This window comes from Pestalotiopsis fici (assembly GCF_000516985.1).
Source record: "Pestalotiopsis fici W106-1 unplaced genomic scaffold PFICI_Scf_2, whole genome shotgun sequence".
In the NCBI taxonomy this organism is placed as follows: domain Eukaryota; kingdom Fungi; phylum Ascomycota; class Sordariomycetes; order Amphisphaeriales; family Sporocadaceae; genus Pestalotiopsis; species Pestalotiopsis fici.
In genome coordinates this window covers 5,045,750-5,069,320 of record NW_006917092.1, presented here as the reverse complement: position 1 = coordinate 5,069,320, position 23,571 = coordinate 5,045,750, and the positions used below count along the sequence as shown (strand labels likewise).

The 23,571-nt window shown below is 48.2% G+C and overlaps 9 protein-coding genes across 9 annotated transcripts; 7 read left to right on the top strand and 2 right to left on the bottom strand.

The window, feature by feature from the left end:
- Nucleotides 1-1,714: 1,714 nt before the first annotated feature.
- Nucleotides 1,715-3,434, top strand: PFICI_03724 (uncharacterized protein; the record flags this gene model as incomplete). The annotated part of the gene is made up of 2 exons (XM_007832305.1): nt 1,715-3,241; nt 3,297-3,434. The coding sequence occupies 2 exons, from the start codon at nt 1,715-1,717 to the stop codon at nt 3,432-3,434; spliced, it is 1,665 nt and encodes a 554-aa protein (XP_007830496.1).
- A 792-nt stretch (nt 3,435-4,226) lies between these two features.
- On the top strand, nt 4,227-5,018 carry PFICI_03723 (uncharacterized protein; the record flags this gene model as incomplete). Its single annotated transcript, XM_007832304.1, has 1 exon — nt 4,227-5,018. The coding sequence occupies one exon, from the start codon at nt 4,227-4,229 to the stop codon at nt 5,016-5,018; it is 792 nt and encodes a 263-aa protein (XP_007830495.1).
- Nucleotides 5,019-6,815: 1,797 nt separating this feature from the next.
- PFICI_03722 (uncharacterized protein) lies at nt 6,816-8,426 on the top strand (the record flags this gene model as incomplete). The annotated part of the gene is made up of 1 exon (XM_007832303.1): nt 6,816-8,426. One exon carries the CDS (start codon nt 6,816-6,818, stop codon nt 8,424-8,426), a length of 1,611 nt encoding a protein of 536 aa, XP_007830494.1.
- A 2,307-nt stretch (nt 8,427-10,733) lies between these two features.
- On the top strand, nt 10,734-11,747 carry PFICI_03721 (uncharacterized protein; the record flags this gene model as incomplete). The annotated part of the gene is made up of 3 exons (XM_007832302.1): nt 10,734-10,983; nt 11,052-11,387; nt 11,503-11,747. 3 exons carry the CDS (start codon nt 10,734-10,736, stop codon nt 11,745-11,747), a joined length of 831 nt encoding a protein of 276 aa, XP_007830493.1.
- Nucleotides 11,748-13,027: 1,280 nt separating this feature from the next.
- On the top strand, nt 13,028-14,137 carry PFICI_03720 (uncharacterized protein; the record flags this gene model as incomplete). The annotated part of the gene is made up of 1 exon (XM_007832301.1): nt 13,028-14,137. One exon carries the CDS (start codon nt 13,028-13,030, stop codon nt 14,135-14,137), a length of 1,110 nt encoding a protein of 369 aa, XP_007830492.1.
- Nucleotides 14,138-15,294: 1,157 nt separating this feature from the next.
- On the top strand, nt 15,295-16,422 carry PFICI_03719 (uncharacterized protein; the record flags this gene model as incomplete). Its single annotated transcript, XM_007832300.1, has 1 exon — nt 15,295-16,422. One exon carries the CDS (start codon nt 15,295-15,297, stop codon nt 16,420-16,422), a length of 1,128 nt encoding a protein of 375 aa, XP_007830491.1.
- A 295-nt stretch (nt 16,423-16,717) lies between these two features.
- On the bottom strand, nt 16,718-18,054 carry PFICI_03718 (uncharacterized protein; the record flags this gene model as incomplete). The annotated part of the gene is made up of 4 exons (XM_007832299.1): nt 16,718-17,318; nt 17,379-17,460; nt 17,522-17,574; nt 17,675-18,054. 4 exons carry the CDS (start codon nt 18,052-18,054, stop codon nt 16,718-16,720), a joined length of 1,116 nt encoding a protein of 371 aa, XP_007830490.1.
- A 591-nt stretch (nt 18,055-18,645) lies between these two features.
- PFICI_03717 (uncharacterized protein) lies at nt 18,646-20,714 on the bottom strand (the record flags this gene model as incomplete). The annotated part of the gene is made up of 3 exons (XM_007832298.1): nt 18,646-19,218; nt 19,286-20,568; nt 20,636-20,714. The coding sequence occupies 3 exons, from the start codon at nt 20,712-20,714 to the stop codon at nt 18,646-18,648; spliced, it is 1,935 nt and encodes a 644-aa protein (XP_007830489.1).
- Nucleotides 20,715-21,636: 922 nt separating this feature from the next.
- PFICI_03716 (uncharacterized protein) lies at nt 21,637-22,963 on the top strand (the record flags this gene model as incomplete). The annotated part of the gene is made up of 5 exons (XM_007832297.1): nt 21,637-22,149; nt 22,204-22,443; nt 22,494-22,574; nt 22,655-22,691; nt 22,851-22,963. 5 exons carry the CDS (start codon nt 21,637-21,639, stop codon nt 22,961-22,963), a joined length of 984 nt encoding a protein of 327 aa, XP_007830488.1.
- Between the last annotated feature and the right edge of the window lie 608 nt (nt 22,964-23,571).

The following is a 23,571-nucleotide window of genomic DNA, read 5'->3' as shown; positions in this document are numbered from 1 at the left end:
TACTAACAATCCTACGTTATACTGGCTATGTATGAAATGACTCAACTGTGAGAGAGAGGCTGTGTACCGAAATTCCAAGTGGTCACTCTTGGTGCTCCTACCGGTGTCTCGGAAAACTGGTCTACTGATGACAACCGTTGTACTATTCGAGTGCATACACAAAGGGTGGCGATTTAATATGCTAGATCAGTTGGGTGAACTGAAAGCCAGAACCAGCTGCTAGTTTATGCTCCGTAAGCCTTGTTAAGCCAAGTGTGCCGATTCGTTGCTTGTTAGTGCGGCCCTCGGCCGGCGTAGCGTACCGAGAGACGGCGCTTCTCGCGATGGGGCATACATTTGCGATGAAACTAGCTTGGCGTCGTGCGGGAACGAGCGGGCGGGCTTAATAAATTGATCTCAAGGAGGGTAGCTACTCTGTAACAAGCGAAAGGGGTGGATCACGCACCATTCGCCGAGAGATCGTTTATTTCGGGCCGCGCAAGCTCTGGGAGACGGCTTGTCCATTTTCTTTAGTTTTCAAAGGGTCGGCCGATTTTTCACAGATGTATCGTTTATACTTGGTGTAGTTTTAGTACATCAATAATTGGTTCTCTGTGGTGTTCGGCGAACCTTGTTCCCACGTCCTTGTAGTTCCCTATGATCTTTTCCAAATTGATACAAGTCCTCTTTGAACAGTCCTAGAATGACTCCCAGCCTTGCATAATCGAAAAGAGAGAAGATGAAGGCTATGCTTCTCACATTTACCCCAATGTCCAGGCATGAGTATCGATTACCGAATGCAATTCCCTGTAAGAACGTGATAGTGAGTAAGAGTGATAGAATGGCAAACACAGGTGTATTCAGTATAGAAAGCAAAACCCTGACCAATCTCAAGCAATTGGGTAGCGCTGTAGTTACCATACTACAATTCCTTCGCAGAGACGGCTAAGCATAGCCGTAATATCACGCAGGCTGGTTTCTCAAATAGGCAACTGTCAGAGCCACCAAAGCATACCCCTACCCCTGCAGGATCTTGACATTCCCCCTTTTGCGGATCTTTGAGAGCTTCGAGCCTTCACAATCAGTCTTATTCTTGCAAGCCATTGTCGGATGGCATGGTTGAATTTTTCGCTCTATTGGAGCGACTTACGACAAAGGGACTCCAGATGATTTGTCAACTGTTGTCATCGCAAGGCTGATCGTATCCGCACAGTCATTTGAAGTCACTCAATATGCCATGTAACAGCGCTGCATGATTACAGGTTTTATAGTGTGGCTGATGCCATGGTGCAGGGAAATATTGAGGAATTGGAAAGCGAATAGGTCCCAAGAAACAAGAGGAGTGGGTGGATTGATGCTTGGTAAAGGAAAATGCCCCTATGGTGCTGCGAGGCTCTAATTTGTACACCTTGTTGATTGTTGGTCGCACATGATATCATGCAAGGCTGTGATGGAGCAGCACCCTCACAGCCTCCGAATGCATCCCGAATGCATTCCAGTATTCATATGCATGAAGCAGGTTTATAACCAATTAAACGTGAATCAGGTGACGCCGTACCTACCACGATGCAGTCCATTGATTTGGCGACGGTAAGCCCCCGCCACGTCAGCATCTTCGAAAACAAGAACAAGACTGTTGTGTATTTGAGAAATTGCGCATTTGAAGAATCCATTCCCCACCAGATCGATTCGACTGGCATCAGACCTGACCCCAGTATTCCGAGTGACAAGCGAAATGGAATCACCAGTGGCATACACATATTCGCCGTTGGAGTTTTCAGACTCAATCAGACTTTTGCTGCTAGAGCCTTCAAACGACAATAACGAACTTCTTCGTGGGAGTCTGGTCACACGAACCTTGTCATCGATTCAAGATGATCTTCACACTTACTATACAGCCCTGTCCTATGTGTGGGGTCATCAGACTCGGACCGAGGCTCTAGAATTGGTGGACGAAAGCAAGCTGTGCAGGTTCCAGCTCAATTTGAACACCAATCTACACAGTGCACTGACCAATGTTCGCGATAAAAGTCGAGCAATATTCATTTGGGCAGATGCCATATGCATTGATCAGAATAACTTGGATGAGCGCGGTCACCAGGTTGGAATAATGGGGAATATCTATCGCGAGGCAGCGTGCACAGTCATTTACCTTGGACCTCCTAGTCCAGATATCAACTACGCTTTCAACGCCATTCATAGAAAACTTGGAACCTCGCCGAAACGTCGTGCACTGTCACAAAAAAACACGGCCCAGGAAGCGGATCTGAACCTGGACGTTGACGTTTTGAACGACGCCTTTGAGACACTTTGTTCTCGTGATTGGTTCGTAAGGGGCTGGGTTTTCCAAGAGCTGGTACTCTCGAATAATGCACGCATTCAATGTGGCCAACACCGCGTCGGGTGGAATGATCTACATACTATGATTCAACATCTCCAATGCAGTCGGACCTCAGTCTCCCGCTTCCTTGACATGGACAAGGCATGCAACGACCACGAAGGCCGAACTTTCTCACAACTTGTCATCTCACGCAAGGGTGCTCAGCTAAGCGACCCTCGTGACTTTTTTTTCTGTCTGATGGGTATCGCGTCTGATGCAAAGGCAGTCCAGGAACGTCTCCCTATTGACTACAGCCTAGATACAAGAGACGTATTCGTTCGGGCAGCTAAATACCTGGTTGGAACCATGGATCTTTCTTCTGTCGTCAAACATGTCAATTCAGACACTGGCGATTGCGGTCTACCGTCGTTTGTGCCAACTTGGGGGATATCGGAACTGCGCACAATGTCAGCTCAGAAGGACCCACTCCCTGCTGGGCCCTTATGGGGTGAACGAAACGTCACGAGAGATTGCCAGATTGTGCCTGTTCGCCAGCAGCATGTCAACCATATAGTGGCGCTGGGAGACGTCATACCCCGGTGCAATGAATTTGTGGACGCTCTTCGTGAGAGTCTAGAGCGATTGGTCAATCATACTCAACCTAGTGCAGGGAGCCCCTTACAAGACCTTTGGGACTACTGGGCCGAAAGCAAAGAGGATTTGATGCTAGAGGATTTGTGGGCTGGGTTCTGCGGCGCCCTTCTTGGGCGTGATGCCGTGGATATTGCTCCCGACTATAACGAGAACTACCGGCTAGTCAAGATCAGGCCTGGCACTGAGAAATTCGGGCTCATGGACATTGGACATATGATCAGGCTGGTTGAGCAAAACTTATCATTCTCTCGCAATCAGGACCATTCAATACCACGAAGTCGCTTGGCGGTATGTAATGGGCTTATAGCAATAGTGCCGGCTGACACTGTATATGGTGACAAAGTTGTCGACCTGGAAGTTTTGCGCAATGGAAATGATAACCTATATCCCACTCGCCCTTGGTTTGTTGTCCGCCCTGCAGAACAAAAATTGGTGGCAGGAGAGAAATCCAAGTTGCTTGATCATGTTCATCAAAGGGTAAATTCACGGAAAATAGAACACATTTCTATTGTCGAAGTAGAGGGGATTGCTAAGGTCGTGGCGTGTACCCGTAAGATGTGCTTACCCGGAGAAAGCAATATAATACAGGGCGGCCTAAGCCTGGAACACATGGTACTGGTCTAGCTCAAGTGAGTCGGCTCTCAATTATTGACGCAAAGGGAAATGCAAGAACATATGAAGAACCTATTATTGAATAAAGTCATTCATTCCTGTTTTTGGTGGTATCTTATATGAGGGGTAAAAATGACAAATGCTCGTTATGTGCGCCTTGTAAAGATTGCATTTAGGTCACTAAAGGTAAATCATAGGATCCACATTAACAGGTCGGCTCGAGGACCATCGGCTTTGGCCAGAGTAGAAATAAAATTAACATATTTCTACAAAGACTGCAGAAATATTAATGAGGAGGAAGTTTTGAATTCATGTGCATGTGAAAGCCGAAAACTGTTGATTTACTACCGGTAATAACTTCTAGTCTCCTTCTCTCTGGAATGATACGTAATCAGGAGGAACATAAGATTATCCTGAAGCTTATTTCAGCGGTTCAGTCCGTCATCGAATATTAGAGACGGCAGCGGTCAATGATGCTAGTTTCACTTCAACCTTATTATCCCGCTGAGAACTAATATTTCCACGGAGGCAAATATATATATATATATAAAATAAAAAAAGATATATAAAGCTGTATCAATTCCTCAAGATAAACTCGTAATGCTACATTAAGAATTATCACTTCGTTTGTATCCCAAAGGTCAATACTGTTCCATTCATAATGCCTACTCGCGTACTCGGAATACTTCTCTTGTTCACTGCAAAACATACATTTGCCCAGCGGCATTGGGTGGATGGCCATCAGAATTACGGCTCCTATCCTTTACTACCTGCATACAGCAGCAGATCTCCAGCCGCACCGATGAGTGCGCCTTCAGCTCTGACGACTTCCCCAACCTCTGATCTGGAGACGTCTTCAGCGAGCTCGACAACCTTCACAGCCTCCCCCACCACGACGGAGAACGCAATACCAGTGACAAATAGTCCAACAAACGAAACAAGTGTCCCATTCGCACAAGCTACATTTTTCGTGCAAGCTATTGAATGGAACTTTCAGCTGTATGTGGACTATATAGGATTTGGTAATTATGGTAGCACATGGCTTGTGCGAATCTCACCACATCATACAATATTCACCCTTAACGAACAAGGCAATCTCGTCCTAATAGCTCCAGGCCTACCAGAAGATGGCTTCTATGCGCAGTGGGATCGCGAGACAGTACCATTCGTGAGGCCTGGCAGCCCCGAGGATGATCCTGCAAAGCGCTGCAAGTGCTCCATCGATCAAGATACCTTGGAGCTAACGTGCGACTGCAATGGGTGGACAAGATTTTGCTTCGACAGGGAAAGATTAGATCCCGTTCCATTGCTGGGAATTAGTATTTGTCTTGCCGATCTTACTCCTAGTTTCGACGGTTGGGTTGAACCACTGCCCGTAATGGCAGTCCCCACTACTCCGACTATATCGGCCATACCCAGCTCTACAGCAGCGCTCACCATAAGCATCCTCTGACATCGCGGTCAATAAGGAGATCTCACCTGAGCCGATGTGTGAAGTGGGAACTGAAGACGAGGTGATGGAGGAAGCATTGAAAGTTGTCTGAGTTGATCTCTAGTTTACAAAAGAGAGGTGCTGAAGAGCGACGATATACCCACGCATATGATCTGCAGTGGGTACTGACTACGTCAGTACGACAAGAGAACATGCGCTTCGTTCTGGTTACCAGGAGGAGGTATGATCAAACATATCTTCTAGATAGAGAAAACAATAACGTTTTTGGTGGCCATGATCTTGGGGCCACGGGAGATGCGTCGAGAAGGGCGCATCCACGCAAGTGAGACTTTGACGCGCCCCACTATAAATACGTTTGCAATAGTAATTACACGGTATATATGCTGCACCGGGGTACAACATATCACTTATAGCTATGATACTGAGCGTCATGTAGTGAGCGACGAGAATAACAAAGCGAATGTACTAATTCAGCTGGACACTTATTAACCACACCACAAAGAAAGATGGATGCCCAGGCCGATCGCCGAGACCGTTACTCTGGTCTATCCGACGAGTCTCAGTAGAATCACATTCCAGAAAATAACAGCTTCCCTAAAAGACCTCTTTCCCATTCTTTTGTTCCTCGGGGGAGCGAATAGCATCCAAAACATCTTAATACTCGGTGAACTTGCCATTCTCATATCGTATTTAGGTACTCCAAAGCTTTGAGTCCGCAGAGCCCTAACAAAGGGCTTGCCTCAACTTTTAAGTGGACGGTAACGTAATCACCATCCACGAAAATGCGCTTATAAGTGAGCTCTGGCATGGTTCCACCATTGCTGTATTGCCTCTCAGCAAACTCAATGATGGAGTCGACTCCGGTACCAAGACTACGGATGCCCAGAGGGCAAACTGTTGCAAAAACCAAGATTTAGATGAAACCATCCTGTTTACAATAGCAAAAATCCACCCCTCTTTGCACCCTTCCCCTTCCCCCCCCCCCGGGAGTGTTTTTTTGGTGGGGGTGGGGGTGGGGGTGGGGAGGTTCCATTTAACAAAAAAAGTTTAAAAAAAGAAAAGAAAGCAAATAAAGAATTTAATAATTATAATTTATTATAATTTTCCTAATATAGCCATGAAAGGGTAAGCGTATGAGCCTAAAATCGGGGGTCTTCAAGAATTTGCCTTCTGGTGCTCCGTACAAGACTCAGGTTGTATCAAATATACATAGTCAGGGTGCACCTATTCGCGAGTACGGTCATAGTTTCGGTATTGGAATGTCCCAAGAAAAGCTTATTCCGGGCGCGACAATCACGATTTTCTCTGGCCCATGGTTCTTGGGGTGGTCTGTGAGCTGATGTTTTTAGATATGGTCGATTTCGGTTGGAACCTCAAGGCGTATCACTTTGAAGTCAAAATATATGACCGAATGAGATGGGATATAAAGTCTATGTTTTGACCTCTGTTGGATTGTGGTGATATTGGTGAAAATATAAGCGAACGTTTATACTCACGGTGCACCAATGGTCTTTTTTTTCTGACTCAGCGGACTCGGGCTCGGGCTCTGGACACTGACCTGTCCATCCGGAGTTCTGGCTAGTACGCGAAACGTGATCTTGACGGTAAGTATCTCGGCAATTCACGTCTCCATGGACATTGAAGGTATATTAAGAGCATTTCTTTCCTTTCCTAGACATTAGAATTAGTGCCCTCAGGAGTACGTGAAATCAGTTTATACTACCAATCATTCAACTAGTTTGCCTTGCCCATTCCATTATTTGCACAGCTCAAAAATCTTTTGCACCTCTCTTCATCATGCCTGAGACCCGTGTACCACCAATGCCATTCCCAATCCCAACCCCCAACCCTGATCATTTTGGACTCGAATCAGCCTGGCCGCCAGCCATAGGCCCAGCCGACCTTGGGGCCCCAGGCCGGGTGGAAGGCGAGATGGCCGACTTGATCGTCCTAGGTGAAATCCCAAAGGAGGTGGATGGGACTTTCTATCGCATGATGGTCGATCCCTTTTACCCGCTGATGCCCGGGAATCCGCCGGTCGAGGGTGATGGGAATATCTCAGCATTTCGCATTCATGATGGAAAGGTTGATCTCAAAATAAGATATGTTGATACGGAACGGCTCCGACTTGAGCGAGCTGCAAACAAGAGACTCTTTGGCTTGTATCGCAACCCATTCACCCACCACCCCTGTGTCCGCGCAGCTGTGGACTCGACTGCGAACACCAATCTCGTGTATTGGGGAGGGCACGTTCTAGCCTTGAAAGAGGGTGGGCTGCCCTACGCCGTTGATCCCAATACTTTGGCCACTCGCACGTATGATCCGTTCCAGTCACCGGGCAAGACATTCTCGGCACATCCAAAGATCGACCCGTTCTCTGACGAGCTGGTTGTGTTTGGTTACGAGGCAAAGGAGCTAGGCTCTGACGACGTGGTCACATACCACCTCACAAAGGACGGAAAGATCAAGGATATACAGTGGAACCGTACTCCTTGGCCTGCCATGATTCACGATTGCGCCATTACCACCAATTGCATCATTCTATTCATGTGGCCATTCAAATCGGACGTGGAACACATGAAGCAGCGTGGCCAGCACTGGAAATGGGCAGATGACAAGAATGTGACGTTCCAAGTCATCCCCAGACGCGCAGATACAGTCCCCGCTGGTTGGGAGAGTGGCGAGACGCGTTCGTACCAATGGTCGCGGAATGCCTTTCTCCTACACTCGGCAGCCGCATGGGAAGATGATTCCGGCAAGCTGTACATCGAGACATCTCGAGTCCTGGATACCAACCTGTTTCCTGCTTGGGGAAGCGAGAATTCGCCGCCATTCAGGATGGATCCGCAATGTGACTTTGTCCGTTGGGAGCTCGATACATCCAAGCCGACTAATAGCACGATCCCGGATCCGGTAGTTGTGCTCCCGCTTCCTTCCGAATTTCCGCGCATTGATGAGCGCTACATGGGTCGGAAGTATAATACCATTTTCCTCCCCGTAGCAGTACCCGATCTTCCGGAAAACGGCATGCCTATGTCGATTTCACTTACCGGTCTGGCTAAAGTGGACAAGAGAACTGGAACTACCGAGTTTTTCAGACCTGGCACCAAGTGCATAGTAGAAGAGCCCGTCTTCATTCCTCGGTCCAAGGATAGCCCCGAAGGTGATGGCTGGGTGCTGTGTATGGTTCAGAGGCTGGAGCAGAGGAAGAGCGATCTAGTCGTGCTCGATAGCCGCGAGTTTACAAAACCCAAGGCCATCATCCGGATGCCGCTCTACCTCCGAGGACAGATCCACGGCAATTGGGTGGAGTCTCAGGATATCGAGGGGGGCCTGCAACCCTTGGCCAGGGTTCCGGAGCCGACAAAAGTGAGCAATCGCGGGGCCTTGGAACCCCAAGAATACTAAAGCCAACGCAGGGAAAGGCAGGGATCGTCTCAAGATCAAGTTGATATTTAGTCCAACACTAGCTTTTGCAATACCGAATCGGATTGTTGGCATTACAAATGCTTTGAAATCAAGTGCAGCGCCGAAGGACAGCAAGCCCAGGAAGCTATGCCATAAGTGCAAGACGATCCTCACCATGTAGTAATTCGATCCCCACGAGCCAAGGCTTGTGCTTGCCTGCAGCTTTACACTAGATCGGCCGTAATCTGTAAATCAAGTTCGCCGGATCATTGATCAGGCAATGAACAGTCTCTCATCTTGCCGCGTTCAACTACCGATATATGATTCTAGAGCCTCAAGCCACCCGCAGGCGCCTTTAATTCCTTCCATCTCAGTCAGGAGTCTGTTCAATTCCGAGGCATTCCAACAAGTGATACTAGGTCACCGGCTTTGGGGCTGATCTCAGTGCGGGACGGTGGTCTTCCTTCGGAACGGGGACCGGCTTCGGAACGGAGCAGGCGCCATGTCTGGAAACAAAGTAGTTCCGTTGTATAGTGGGTATGCTCAATTTTGCGAGTCAATATTGAAGCGGTCCAAGCCTTCATGGCCAGGTTTGTCTTATTTTGCGGCGACAGGCTGACACCGTACAGGGGTTTCGGTCCCTTTCTGAATGGACTGTTATTCCAATCCAACTACGATATATCTCACCACTCTGGACCGAATGTTTCTTGAGTGAGCTCAGCAAGAGTTTAGGCATTGTCGCGCAGATAGGTATTCACATATCCCATGCGCCAGAGGCATACACGAGGATCCAAGTCTCGGTGTCCCATGAGCCGACCTTGGTGCCTGTCTATGTCATGACGGAACTTACTTGAACTTCGTCGAAGATTTTCATGTTTTTGAGCCTTATGTTATTGCAATAAAACTTGCCAAATTCCATCATTCCGCCTGAGTACGCTAGTGCGACTTGTATAATGGTGCTGCTGGATTGCACATCTGAGATGGGCTACATGGAGTATCGAACTCAAATGAGCTACATGGACTCGGTGGCTAGTTTGCGAAATTTTGACCAGGGCGCATTTAGCCGCTTTACGCGGCTTCCAAAGGATGCTGTCGACCTAATGGTACCCTTGCGCCAGAAAAGTCAGAGGTATGGAATTCCAAGTCTTAGGATAAAGGTAGAGCTAGTCTTGCAGAAGCCCATGACATTTCATATGCCATTGAGAAATGGGGTCGAGTTGCTATATGCAAGCAAACCTTTCAGCACTGCAACCCGACACACTTTCTCCCCTCACATATACTGTTCACTTACCAAATATGGTGTTACGCCTCTCCCTCGCGTGCATACCATCCACCAGAGACATCCGAAGGTGGCCACATCCAATTGTCAGTGCTCTACATGCGAAACCAGAGGAAGATAATCACAAAAAATCGTGAAATCATGAAGTGAATAGAAATATCCTTCGCCTTTTCCAGCGCTAGTTCGATTCCCGTTCAAGGTGGAATGAAAGAAAGCACAGAGGCATGCTTCCCTTACTTTGCGCGATGACATATGCTGTGTGAATATCACCCGGACGTAGCAGTGTAGCGAGCCTAGCATATGCTCGGCGTTGAGTAGCCGAAGCCTTTTCTTCTTCAGATTATCTTTGCTTTTTCTTGTCATGCCGATGTTACCATAGTGGAAGCGAGTCGGTATTAAGCGAGCCGCAACAGACATACCAATGCAGATCCTAGCTCCATGCCACCTTCGTCAATCTAGATTATGCAAAGGAACCCAAATACTCGGCTCACCGCTACGACTTTGACCAATCGCGATGCGTATCGGGCTCAATCCTAATCCTACACCAGAATCTAATTATCCCTTGCCAAGTCAGCTGAAAAGCCCCCTTGCGGGGAACGTATAATCCAAATCGCAAAACTGTCCAGATTAAGTACAAACACGTGAATTCAAACTCCAATGAAATGTTTGATCAGTTCCAAATCTGGTCACCTGATTAGACGTGAGATCGCTAATGCGATGTGACATTTTCAAACAAGAGCAATCATTTGTCCATTCAAGTTACCCTGGCACTTTTTGCAGGTGATTTTGCTAAGCCAGCGAGTCTAGACCATGAACCGGACATTGCTTACAAATTTTGTCGGTATATTGCTTGTGTCATGGAGTGATATTTCAATTGGTATGTGGGTAATATAACTGGAAGTGGACTCCCCCAAGAACCAGAGGGTATTCCAACGACAGAGTACACCAATATATTGCCATTTTACAATTCGTCTTCAAGTTACAAGTGTCTCCGAAACTACTCAAACTCTGGTCTCAGCACAGCCATCATGAAAAATGTACCTATCTCGTGGGAGAAAGTGCCCATTCTTGGCAGCACTTCATCGGACATCGCGGAAGAGGGTGTGTTGTTTCCAATCAAGAAACCATGCCTAGTCACACGAATCGTCTCTGTGCTAATGAAGATTGGTACTGCGGCTCTTTGGGCTCTTGGCTGCTTTTTCCTATACCTAACAGTGTCTGCATGCACCTCCAGGGAAGCGCAGATTTCACCAGTCCATCGCGATCAGCTAACCTATTGTAAGTATTCTAGCAAATCATTGCACTCCTGCTTGATTATACATTAACGTCAGGTCTCTGAAATACAGCCCCGGCACAAGACGCAATCCGCTACAAGGAGCAAGTCTTTACCAATGGCTTCACCGAGACATCACGCTACCAAGGTCCGCCCTCGAAGGAACTCGACCGGGCTTGGTGGGCCTTGTACACACACATGACACGGATCCCGCCCGAGGACGCGGCCCAGTTGGAAAACACCACCGTTCCCATTCCGGGAGACCCGGACGGGTACTATGGGGTCATATTTGATGTTTTCCACTCGCTGCACTGTCTTGACGAGCTGCGCAAGCACCTCTGGCCGGACCATTACAAGTCTTTTGCCGAGCGTTATCACGTCAGTCAGGAGGTTGCTGATATGCACATGGGTAAGACCAGTCCGATAAAATCTTGTGCCTTATCGTCCCAACTATGCGATATGAATATCAAATCTTTCAATGTTATCAAAGCCCGTGTATTCTAAGGTACTGATACATGAACCAGATCACTGCGTTGACGCCATCCGGCAATCCCTCATGTGCCATGCCGATGTGAGCACCATAACATTCAACCACGGAGGTCCCAATGACGACGAAACGGACCTCCATATCTCGGGAGGGCACGTACACACGTGCCGCGACTGGGAGGCTATTGAGGAATATGTTGCGGCCCACGAGTTTGTTACTCCCATGCGACCCAAGAGAGTTGAAGATATCATCCTAGGCGGCGAATGGGTTGACTCGGAATAAGACTTTCTCCAGTTTGAGAGCCCCGTACGTTTTCGCCGCATAAATAGGAATCTATTGGTTTTGTGTGATTATGGACAGTGTGGGTGACGTTGCTTGGAATCATTTCTTCTCTTGATCCAGCAATGCAACTGCACGGTAGCTTGAGGCTATCTTCAAACACATGGCATCATTTAGCGCAAGAAATTGCAACCCACACTACCTTTTTCATATGCTGTTGCGGATCTGCGTGTATATACCACTCTATAAGTCTCTTGCGGGAAAATCTGCAGAATTCAGCTTCATATGTTGCACAAATAGTAGATCACGTCTTGATAAGCAGTAGCTTTCAGTACCCTGAAGCTTTTCTGGCATTGACCAAACAAAGCACTCTCCAGCTTCCTATCAGTGGGCTAACACGTGCAAGAAACCCTGAGGGAAAACTGGTCTGGGGATGATTTGGTCTTAAGATGTCCGACAGCAATTCTCAGCCGCAACGGCGGGAAGGTTGGCGCCGCTTAGTCTCCTCGATTGTGGCTGAAACCATGTGAAAGCTATGGACAAATCCTATTTCGAACGAACTCGCCATAGCGTACCACAGTTTCAGCGCTCCATATCCAGAACGGCGGAAAACAAGTCGTGGACATGATGAGTGTTGAGCGAGATGTCCTTACCATGGCTGATTGCAAGCTTGTAATTCTAGGTATTAAAATGGGAGGTCTCGGTCAAACAGTTTTTATCTTGGACCGCTGTTTTCATCGAAGGTGATGCTCCCTAAAATTATCAGCTCAATACCTAGCTGGTAAAGTGCTGCCACTACTACAAAACAGCCTCACATTTAGGCTACTTTAGCACCACAACAGACATCAACCTTGGAACTTTATTGTATCACTGGCTGCTGCACTAACCTCAGCAGCTCATTCATCGCATTTCTTCTTCTTCTGTTTTTAGAAAAGGCCTCGATCAATTATATGTCGCACTGGCGTACATAGTAGATTGTACCAGCCCAGATCAGCTGCTGGTCTAGAATCCTCAGCTCGAGATAATAATTGCGTCGTCAGACATGTGATGCTGGCAATCCTCCTCCCACTAGCTTTGAATTCGCTAGTACTTTGCCGTGAGATTTTGCGCACATGAAAGATGCCACACCTCACCACTACTTCATTATTCTATATATACCATGTCGAGCAATACTGCTTTTAGAGCTACCTGAATGATGAGTGATGCGCACCATTTTGCCATTTTTCATGGCCTTATCTAATATCTATTAAAATACATATAAGTATTATTCTCAAGCTTTCCAGATGGCTGCAGACGATCAAGATCGACCCTGGAGCTTTGATGTCAGTTCACTTATGATTTTGATAAGTGAGGATGAGGAAATCAATTATCGTCTGAGTCAAAGATCCCTTGTCCAGTGTTTGGTAGCCACTCCCGTTGTGGGCTTGCAAAGCTACTTGCGCAACTACAATTTTCTCTCGGAAACTGCTTCTCTGGTCTACTTCTTACCATACGGGGTCAATGCGGCACAATTGGGAAATATGAGACTCCACCACGCTATCCGCTATGGCAAGCTTCTCAAAGACGGAACATATACTGTCTTGAAAATTCCAGCTTGGGATCACAGCCACTCGATCTCTGCCACAAGACGGATATGTCCTGCCCACGTACTCCTCGTAATCTGGACGATGTTTACATGGATTTTCTTGGCGGGTGTGTTGGTATTCCTCAATATGGTGAAAGGGATAACCTGGATTGGCATCAGCACTTGCACCAGTTTCATAGGGTGGTCAATCATTCTCAGGCTGGTGGAGTACCTCAATATTGAGCATTCTCCCAGCGACATGAGTAGCGTGGCGGAGCCGAACGCACGCGACGCTGCTTTCATCATAGGCCGGGCAAACTCGGCCGTCGTACTCGAAGGCAGTCGAAGAGACATCAGAGACTGGACCGCTCAGGGGCCCACTTACAAATCCAAGCCTTGGGGCGTGTCGGCTGTGGTCTGGCAGGCTGCGACTCGCACGGGAACAGTTTTCATGCTTCTCGCCATCTTTTGCCTAGTGCCCAACGGGAGTACCATGGATCAAGTAGCCTTCATCATAATCAATTTTCTGGCTCAGGTCAACGTCGTTGCTGGGCAGCGCCTGAACAGTCGGTGCTACCTCAGTCAACTTGAGCAATTGGACCAATACGACATGCCTACACGTACACATGTCTATGCTGCCCTCATCACACGCTATAAGGAATTGGTGGATAAGAATAAGGACTGGGTTCGTGCCTTGGGAATTCTACCACAGACTGACGAATGGAATGAGTGGAAGGACCTAATCCTGTCTGGCTCCAACCGAGACCCAAAGGAGTTGTACAAATCCTTACTACACAAACCAAAAGCGAAGACAACAAATTCCCCATAAGAAGGCGACTACACCCCTTGCTCATGTCAATGAGAATACGAGAGTTTATCACCAGTATCATTTTACTATGTCTGTGCACTCTTTTAATTTGAGTCGTCCATCGGTAGCAGCGAATAGTCACTTCTCATTATCGCGGCCATAAACATACAAAGTGAGCCTTTCTAAAATGAAGGGCATCTTCCAATACATGCCAACCAAGTATCATTGATAATGGGAAAATAATAGAAAATCTGCAAGAATGAATATATCTCACATGTACATATCTCAAGAAAATGACCATATTTTGCCTTCAACCCCAAGATCCGTATATACATTAGCAATGATAAAAACACCACCGTAGCCACCAAGGAAGCAGCATCGGGAGGACCTGATGGCCGGTCAAATCAGAATAAACCTTTAGGTAATAGAGAGTACAGTAAGAGTTCTCCATGGTGATGCTGCTCGGGGTTTGGGAATTAATCAATGTTCATCAACCAATTTATCACAGAGAAGCAACGTCGCCCGTGATCATTCCCCAGACGTAGCACACGGGCAGGATAACAATATAAGAGTTTTACCTACACAGTATATTACTATAATGTATCCATGTGGTCACTGGAGATAGCCGGCTTAGCTTTGTTCTTATTGCAGATACCTTGATCCAGTTTGGTAATGCACGCAACACAAGTATTGGGTTTGAGCGAGGTTCCAACCATGTTTGAATCCCTGCATCAATCTGGGGTTCCTGGGGAAGCTAGTCCCCAACAGAGTATGACTAACTCTCAAGTAGTCTTTCCTATCCAAGCTTAGAGGTCGCTTAGCTGTCCGTGTTCCATTATTTATACACATTAAGAACAAGGGCTCGTTCGTTTCGACCATTTACAGCGACCGAGAGGGCGTTGCATAGCTTCCAAATTGTAGGCACCTTTGGTGGCTCACCTCTCCACAAGTTGGAGAGAGCTGGACATTGAACTCTTCTCATTGACGGATATAGCATATAGTTTCTTAGCGCCATCAACATTCAGAATTGAACATGCGGCATGACGTCGTGTGGATAGTTGTAGTAACGCTGGAGGGAAAATATTACCTCCCCTCCGAAGATGTAATACCTGCAACATGAAGAACTATTAATATTGGCATGGAAAGGAAAGCTTTTGCCATCGACCACCTGTTTCAAGATGCAAAGGCTCATCAGGACTGGACAGCGACCTTTGTCCACGCAAGTTCAACGACCTATATATCGAGCAAGGTGTTTCCGGCTTATCCGTTTCCACAAACGATCCGGCGCAGAGTCTCCTACCCAAGAACTGGGCATCAGAAACTTCCACATTAATAGGCCTCAGTATTTGGGCGTCAGCAGTCCTCGTGCCGCCATGGCCACCTCACCGACAGACGTCGGGTTGACCAAGTCGGCCACGTTTCTAGTCTTGACCGTCGGCGACGATGCCAGCGCCGCGCAGCAAGTCAGGTCCACGCTGAGCAGCTTGGACGATCTCGCAAAGAACGTGGCCTCACGTGATCCCAGCGCTCACCTGGGCTGCACCGTGGGCATTGGCGCCGACGCGTGGGACAAAATCACCGGGGCTCGTCGACCGGCCGAACTGCGCCCGTTCAAGGCCATTTCGGGAACCAAGCATCAGGCGCCGTCGACTCCGGGGGACTTGCTCTTCCATATCCGCGCAGACCGTCGAGATTTGTGTTTCGAGTTTGAGCGACAGCTCATGGACAATCTGGGCAGCGCCGTCACGCTGGTCGATACCACTGTCGGTTTCCGTTATTTCGACTTGCGCGACCTCCTCGGCTTTGTTGACGGCACCGCGAACCCGATAGGACCGGCCATTCCCCAGACCATTACGGTGGCCGAGCAGGATGATCAGGCGGCGGCCGGGGGGACGTACGTTGTAGTGCAAAAGTACTTGCACGACATGGGAAAATGGCGTGCTGCATCAACGACGGACCAGGAATCCATTGTCGGCCGCACCAAGCTTGATAATATCGAGCTCGATGATGCGCCACCTGGGAAGCAGAAATCTCACAAGGAACTAGCGACGATTGTTGACGCAGATGGAAATGAACACGACATTTTCCGAGATAATATGCCATTTGGATCACCAGCTTCTGGTGAATATGGCACCTATTTCATTGGATACTCCCGGAATCTATGGGTTATTGAGAAAATGTTGGAACGAATGTTTGTTGGAGAACCGCCTGGCCTACACGATCGTATTCTAGATTTTTCGAGAGCCGTAACCGGCACGGTCTTTTTTGCGCCAGCAAATAGCCTACTTCAAAGTCTAGAGTCTTGAATTTCAAAGTGTCTAGTAGATGGTACAGTTTTACCTGGAGTGAAGAAAGTATTCGTGCACCTAAAGGTTCGTTGAGATTGCTAATAAACAAATATCCCATCGGGATACAACTACAAAATGAGCACGGATGGAAGACGGAAGAGTAGCTCTCGCACATTAATCCAAGACTTAAAGGTTGGTCCTTTTGCGTAATGCTGTTATGATCCCCGAATGTTTCATTTATGTGAAAGGGCATGCTGTCTTCGAGTTTCCATCACAAAATGTAATTCTTCTGCTCAAATATAATTTACAAGATCTAGTATCCTTCCTTCTTATTTACCTTGTTGACAAACTCCTTTTTGCCTTCTGCCAACCTCTGCAGATTCAGTGCAAGTATGTCATAGACTCTGGTATTATAGTCATTGGAAACACCGCTAACGTGCGGTGTGATGAAGACATTGGGCGCCTTCCACAGCGGATGTCCATCGGGCAGGGGCTCCGGGTCCGTCACGTCGAGAGCCGCACCGCGGATTTGTCCCTTCTCGAGCGCACCAATGAGGGCCTTGGTATCGACAATGGGGCCGCGGGCAATGTTGGACAAGAAGGTCTTTCTTTTCTCGAGGAGCTTGAACTCGGGTCCCGAGATTAGGCCCTTGGTGCTGGCCGTGAGCGGTACCGAGACGACGAGCACGTCCAGGTCCGAGCTTAGGAACTCCTCAAACTGGTTGTCGGCGCCTGACAGCCACTTGGACGGGAAAATGCCGTCAGGGTCGCCCGTTCCTGGTACGATATAGCCAGTGTCCTTGCGCGATTCCGGGGTCGCGCGCCGGCCGTTGGTATAGGCTATAACATCCATGCCGAGGGCCTTGGCGACTCGGGCCACCTGCCTACCAATACTGCCGTATCCGAGAATGCCACTGAATGGCTTGTGTCAGTCTCATGTAACTTTTTGTTATCACAACAGAGTCACGACTTACACTCGAGCACCAACGGCGTCTTGAAGTGCCGTTGTGACCCTGTTCCAATGGCCATCCTTCTGCTGGTCCAAGTAAAGCGCCACTAGCGCAAAATGTCAGCCTGGGCTCTCGCTACCAGTCCAGGTCGGACAAATGTCACTCACGTTCATGTTGGTGCATCAAATAGGTGGTAATCACCCACTCTGCAATCTGTGGGCTACCGGAGAATGTCAGCAAGAAAAGTACTGCACGCCGGGATTTGCATCTCTTCAAGCGCATTGATCAATAGACAGTCACAAAACAAAAAGACCACTCACCCATGAACACCATTGGCCGTTGAAAATGCCACATCCGTGTCCTTGAACAGCGGATTGTCCAAGAGGTAATTAGCGCCGGCGCTCTGAAGCTGGACAAGCTCGAGCCGGGGCGCCTGCTCAATGGTCGGGACAAGCGGGCCCGTGAGCAAGACTGTGGCCTTGGACCAGTCAATGTCCCGAGTGCGCGCCTCGGCCGCGGCGTGGATGGTCCACGGGTTGATGTCGATGTGCTGAACGTCGAGATCCCGGTGCGCCTTCTTGACCTTGCTCACCCACTCGGGCGCCGGCGCTGTCGGCGATACGATGAGCAGCTGGTGGCCCTTGAGGCTCGGGTTGGCGGCCGACGACCACCAACCGCCGAGGACGCGTTCGAGGGCCATTTGTCTTTGCGTCTTGAGGGTTTCTTATCTAGAGCAATCAATTGATCAACCTCGGATGAGTTATTGATTCTAATGAAAAGGAAAAGTATCCGAGATGAAACGTTTGAAAGAATCTTGGAATGTGGCTAGCGATTACTGAAGAAACGCTGGGTAGCAAATAGACCCGGAGATAACGACCCCGCTACTGCACTCCATCATTGGTCAGCATATTGACATACCCAACTGAGCAACAGGCCTATGATCATGTCATAGCAGTCCCAAGTTGCCTCATCGGCCATTGCTATGCATTTTCCATTTCCATCCGACAAACGCATTCAAAGCCTTGTGCGCTATTGTCCATTTTATGAACGAAATGCTGGACAAAGATCAAATCCTATTGTGCATATCCCGCATGGCCGGACAGATACTTTAATCTTAAATGATGCAAGCCTGTTTTTAACACACATGCAGGATGCGCCAGCGGCTAGTCGTCTCGAATACGCATGTATATTTTGCTCTTGTGTTCGAGCAGGACTGATCTAATACCACACTGCATTTGGACCTGCATATCGCGTAATCCAAAATTGGCTCCTGGTCTTGTTTTGTCAACAACTACACGATTATCCTTTCCAGCTCTTTGACAACATTTTCATAAAAAGCCATGGACAGTGTTGTAGCCACCTTGTCATTTGTCTCGTCGTCCCCGTCCTTTAACTTGAGGAATTCCCCACCCGCAATGCATCGTCGAATGGCCGTCTCATAGACGGACCCCATATTGCCTCTCAGTTCCTCTCGAGTCTTCTCGGCCAGAAGGATGTCTCGGACACCTTCAATGATGGACGGCTGGCGCCATGCCCTTTCAATGTTGATCTTTACAATGTCCTCAACGGGAGCCCAGTGGCCAATCTCTTGGAGGACTACACCCAGGCTGTACATGTCAAAGCTCTTCTTGAAACGTGGACGCTGCGCTGATTGACTGCTTTGTATAGATGGGTAGCGATAAAGGTTGTGCATTATATCGTCTTGACTAGCAATTTCCGTGGGCTCATCCTTTCTGGCTGGGCGCGAAAAGTCAAAGCCAGAAATGTAAGGTTTTGCATAATCAATTTGACCTTTGATATCGCGAAAGAATATGACATTATCCGATCGAAGAGATTTGTGTAGCCAGTTGGCCAAATGGAGGCTCTGCAGTCGTATTAGTCCGGCAATGATTCAAGCCCGTATTAGAGCACTATTTGAAGATGGTACTCACCAAAAGACAATTGCTCACAGCAAGAGCAAGATCTCTCCTGGCCGTCAAGCTCGGTTTGGGGTGACCTTTGGAGTCGCACTCTAGAAGCTCTCTGAGGCTCACGGCAGGCGACTCCTTGTCTATCGATGCATCTTCTGGCCGCTCGAAAACTAGACCGAGCCGTGAGCATCCTTCCTCGTCGCTGCTGTCATCGTCATTCTCTTCCTGGTCGAAATAACCAAGACAATGAGGGGTTCGAAATGCCTCGGGCTTGGGACTATGGTTCAAAAGGGCAGCCAGCTTTCTGACGCGATCGACAATGACTTGTTTGGCCGGCACGGAGTCGCTCGATATATGCCCATCAAACTCCTTCCATTCGATCCATATATTCTTTCTTTTCCCATCTGGTGCTTTGAATATTGCCTCGCAACGCTGGGACCCGCTAGCTCCTTGTTGTTTGAGCTCGATCATTGCGGAATCCAGCTTCAATTTTTCTTGCTCCTGTGGACGACCAAGCTCAAGCTGCGATGTTGTCTTTTCATCCAGTGCATTATTTCTTCCAGACTCGATTGATTCATTGAAGGCCTTGAATTTGGCCAATTGAGATAGGAGCAGCAGGCCCGATGCTTCTTTTGCTCTCACTTCTCTCTGCGAATCTGACTTGGGTGACTGTGCCTGCTGTGCGGGCGGTTCCAACTTTAGGTTCAAGGCCATGACCAAGCGTGATAGATCAGCAATCTTGTGGTGCAGTTGCAGCATACCCCTGTTTGTATCTTGAACAGTGTGGTGAATCTCAACCTGAAGGCGAGCATCAAGTATATCAGTCATGTTATCGTTGAGCACTGCGAATTTAGAAAGCAGCCTTTCAAAGCCGTCCCGGTCAAAAGATGCCCATCTCAGACGCAGCGCACCTTCTGTTGACAGGTTCTTGAGCTTGGACATGGCCTTTTGGATAAAGTCCCGCCGTCGCTGCGGCAGAGGAAAGTTGGCGTCAGATGCATCTTTTTCTGGCGTCTCGAGCGACTCGGCGGAATCAGGAATCACCAAAATTCTCTGGTACCGCTTTTGTTCGTCTTGAAATTCCTTGAAAAGACACTGCACTTGGACGAGCAGATCCAAGACGGTGGTGCGATGGAGAAAAAAGGTGTTGGTTTTCAATATCTTCTGCTGGTTCTTGCTATCTACGTCGGCGAGGCCCGATGTTTCACTCCAGGCGAACAATCGTTGCTGCTCCATGCGCAGGCGGAGATTGAGGTATTTGAACTCATCTGGGAAGTTCTTTGCCGTTATCAGCAATTGTATAGCTATAGCAGATGTCAGTAGAAACGCGTATGCACGAGCGCAACTGGAGATGATGGAGTATTCATTCACCTTGCACGCAGCCAGTGTAGACCTGAAAACCAACGCCCGCGACACCTATGGCCAGACCGGCAGCCGTGACAGGATCCATTTTGAACCGAACAAAAGCATTGGCGACTTATGGCGAAAGTAACAAATATATGGCTGGCTCACTGGATGCTGGGATGCTCAAGATTATGCGGCCACACAAGCGGCTGAAATCAATGGGAAGAATCGGAATCGGCGGTTTGGGTAATGCAACGTGGTGGATAATCGAGACCCCGCGTTGGCAATCGAAGCTGGACAATGAACCAGCCGCAGGAGAACCCCCCACTAAACCACTAAAAGCCAAAGCCTGAAGAAAGTCTCTAGGCCTGTACCTACCTACCTAGTATGTGGCAGGACATATATGTACCTGCGCATTGCAGTTTCGGCTCTGTCCATAGGTGCATGAGCAAGCTCAATAATTGAATGCCAGACACACTTTCCAGGCGTTGGTGACACGACGGACCTCGCCCTCGATTGGTTTCGATCACGAATTAACACACCAGAATTCGGTTGCTTGCACGTGTTTCTTCTTTCAAATGTTGAAGAATAATTTATTGCGAGCACTGAGAAATTGTAGCAAGAATTTAGTATAGCAAAACATCGAGCAGTGGGAACATACAGCAGGTCTAAACAGCATGTTTATAAATATGAATCCGCACGCCGTAGCTTTTCGGGCAGCTCCTCCCTTCACTTCATGTTCTGACGGTCTCAGCTACTGCTGCATATAATCGCTCCTTCTTCTTCATGCCGTTAGTTCGGTTGCCAATGCTATTGTAGATGCCGTTTCTTGGGGAAAGATAAACAACAACATTGAAACGTCATTCCAAAGTGCCAGCCATCCTTATCTTCAGCACTGTCAACTGGAGAGAGCTGCAAAAGATTGTCTCAATCCCAATTATTATTGCATTGATCAGCCCACAGATTCCTATTGCTTTGTTCCAATGATTAATCCCACACCATCATCTCTGCAGAGAGGCAGTCTCAGTATGGCATCACATAATCTTCCTGTGCAGCCCCGAAGCCAAGCACGACCAAACCCGTATCCTCCTCGAGGCATGACTCTCCTGCCCCGAGACCCAATCAGAGTGGCGACCCGAGATCCCGATCCTGACTCGGGAGAAGATTTCACTCTCCTTTCAAGAGATTCTGGCAGTCCTGACTTGATGAGTGGTGCCATTCCTGATCGAACGACGAACGGCATTCCTTCTCACACGGAAAATAGCAGTCCTGTTCCCATGCAAACTAACGATTCTGTCCGGACCGGGATTGACGATAGCGTTACGGAAGAAAATGACGAAAATGACGATGATGACGATGATGATGGCACTCTCCCGGAAGATTTCAGCTTCTGGCATGTTTGTATTCGCTGTATTCTTGTCATGAACGCCGACTATACCCCCAGTTCTGCTCGGCCGCTGTGGCCCAAGTGTTGCTTCGGTGACGACTACTTTCCCACAATCTGCAAAGCCTGCCTGCGAACTGGATCACGCTGCGAGTTGGTAGGTGAACGTCTGCCGTCGTACTTCTCTATACTATCGCTAATATCTCCTCAGCCCCCACGTGGCCTCGAAAGGGAGACCACTATCTTGATGAACATCATTGGTTGGGCAAGAAAGGAAATTTTTGACTCCCACCAACGTCTTATTCCACCCGTAGCCTGCAGGGATATTGCGAACGAGGTCCACAAGCTGTCAAGAGTATACGAGGGTGTTTTGATGGAACATTGTCTCCAGCACAGTCTCCTGGTCTACAAGCTCGCAGATGGACGGGGCCCTAGTGGCTCTCGAGATACTGTGAGTATCTCTAAACATCTATGGGTCTTACCTGCTAATAATATGAGAAGATCCTCCATGGATACGAGAAGTACATGGATTCTTGTCGCAAAGCAGCCGCGCGTGATTTCCAACCGCTCAATCCAGGCGCAGTAAGTGCATAGTCAATGGGAGGAGATGATGATTCCTGCCTGCTATCCGCATGCCTGGCTAAATTCTTGCTTTCTCGCAGGATTATCAAACCATGCGGCAGCATCAGGCCAGAATCAGTAAGCAATTTTTGTTTTGCATTTGTTTTGATCAGCCTCAAAGCACCTGTTTTCTGATATTGTGCTATAAAACATCATGTATGGACATGGTGCTCGAAAGAGATATTTCACGTTCATGTCCTTACCTGGCAATGCGATTGCTGACGCAACTTGTCGCAGTGGGCGGTCTCAAATACGGTGACAAGGGCTACATGCCTTGGCGAACCTGTCTGAGCAATCTTTTCAGAGATATTCGCAAGGTGCTTATCCAGTCCAACGGTGACGAAGACTAGCGGGATATTCGGTCTCGACTGGACCTAGAACTTTACGGAGTTCCCAATGATCACCACCGCGCATAGGCATTTTTATGTATTCCTGTTTCATGGGACTGCAATGGTTCAACCTTGCATAATATAACCTCCTTGTTGCCATCAATTAAGGACTATGTCAAGCACCCACCCTTATGGTAGAATGAAAATAATACACCAGGGTCTAAAAGCTTCTTGTTAGACTTTTTTNTTTTTTTTTTTTATCTTCGAGGCTTTATCCGTGGAATTATCTGGCTTATTAACGATGTAGTAAGGGACTTATTTACCTCATTTTATCATAGCCCCTTGATAACAACGGCAGTGCATTAAGAGTAAGAGGTATTATATATATTTAATCTGTTAGAGCATGGACTACCACTGTACCAATGGGCAAAGATGCATGCTTGCAATCGTTATCGGACGATCACGAACTGGGACCTATACCCGCGGACCCATGGGACGGTGCCGGCGCCACACAGTATCTGTCATGACAACCATCCCCTCTCCAGGGCCATCGTCCCTGATGGCCAAGGCGAAGGTCAAATTCTGATTACGAAAAGGCTCACACACCAGTAGCAATCACTCTCGACCCC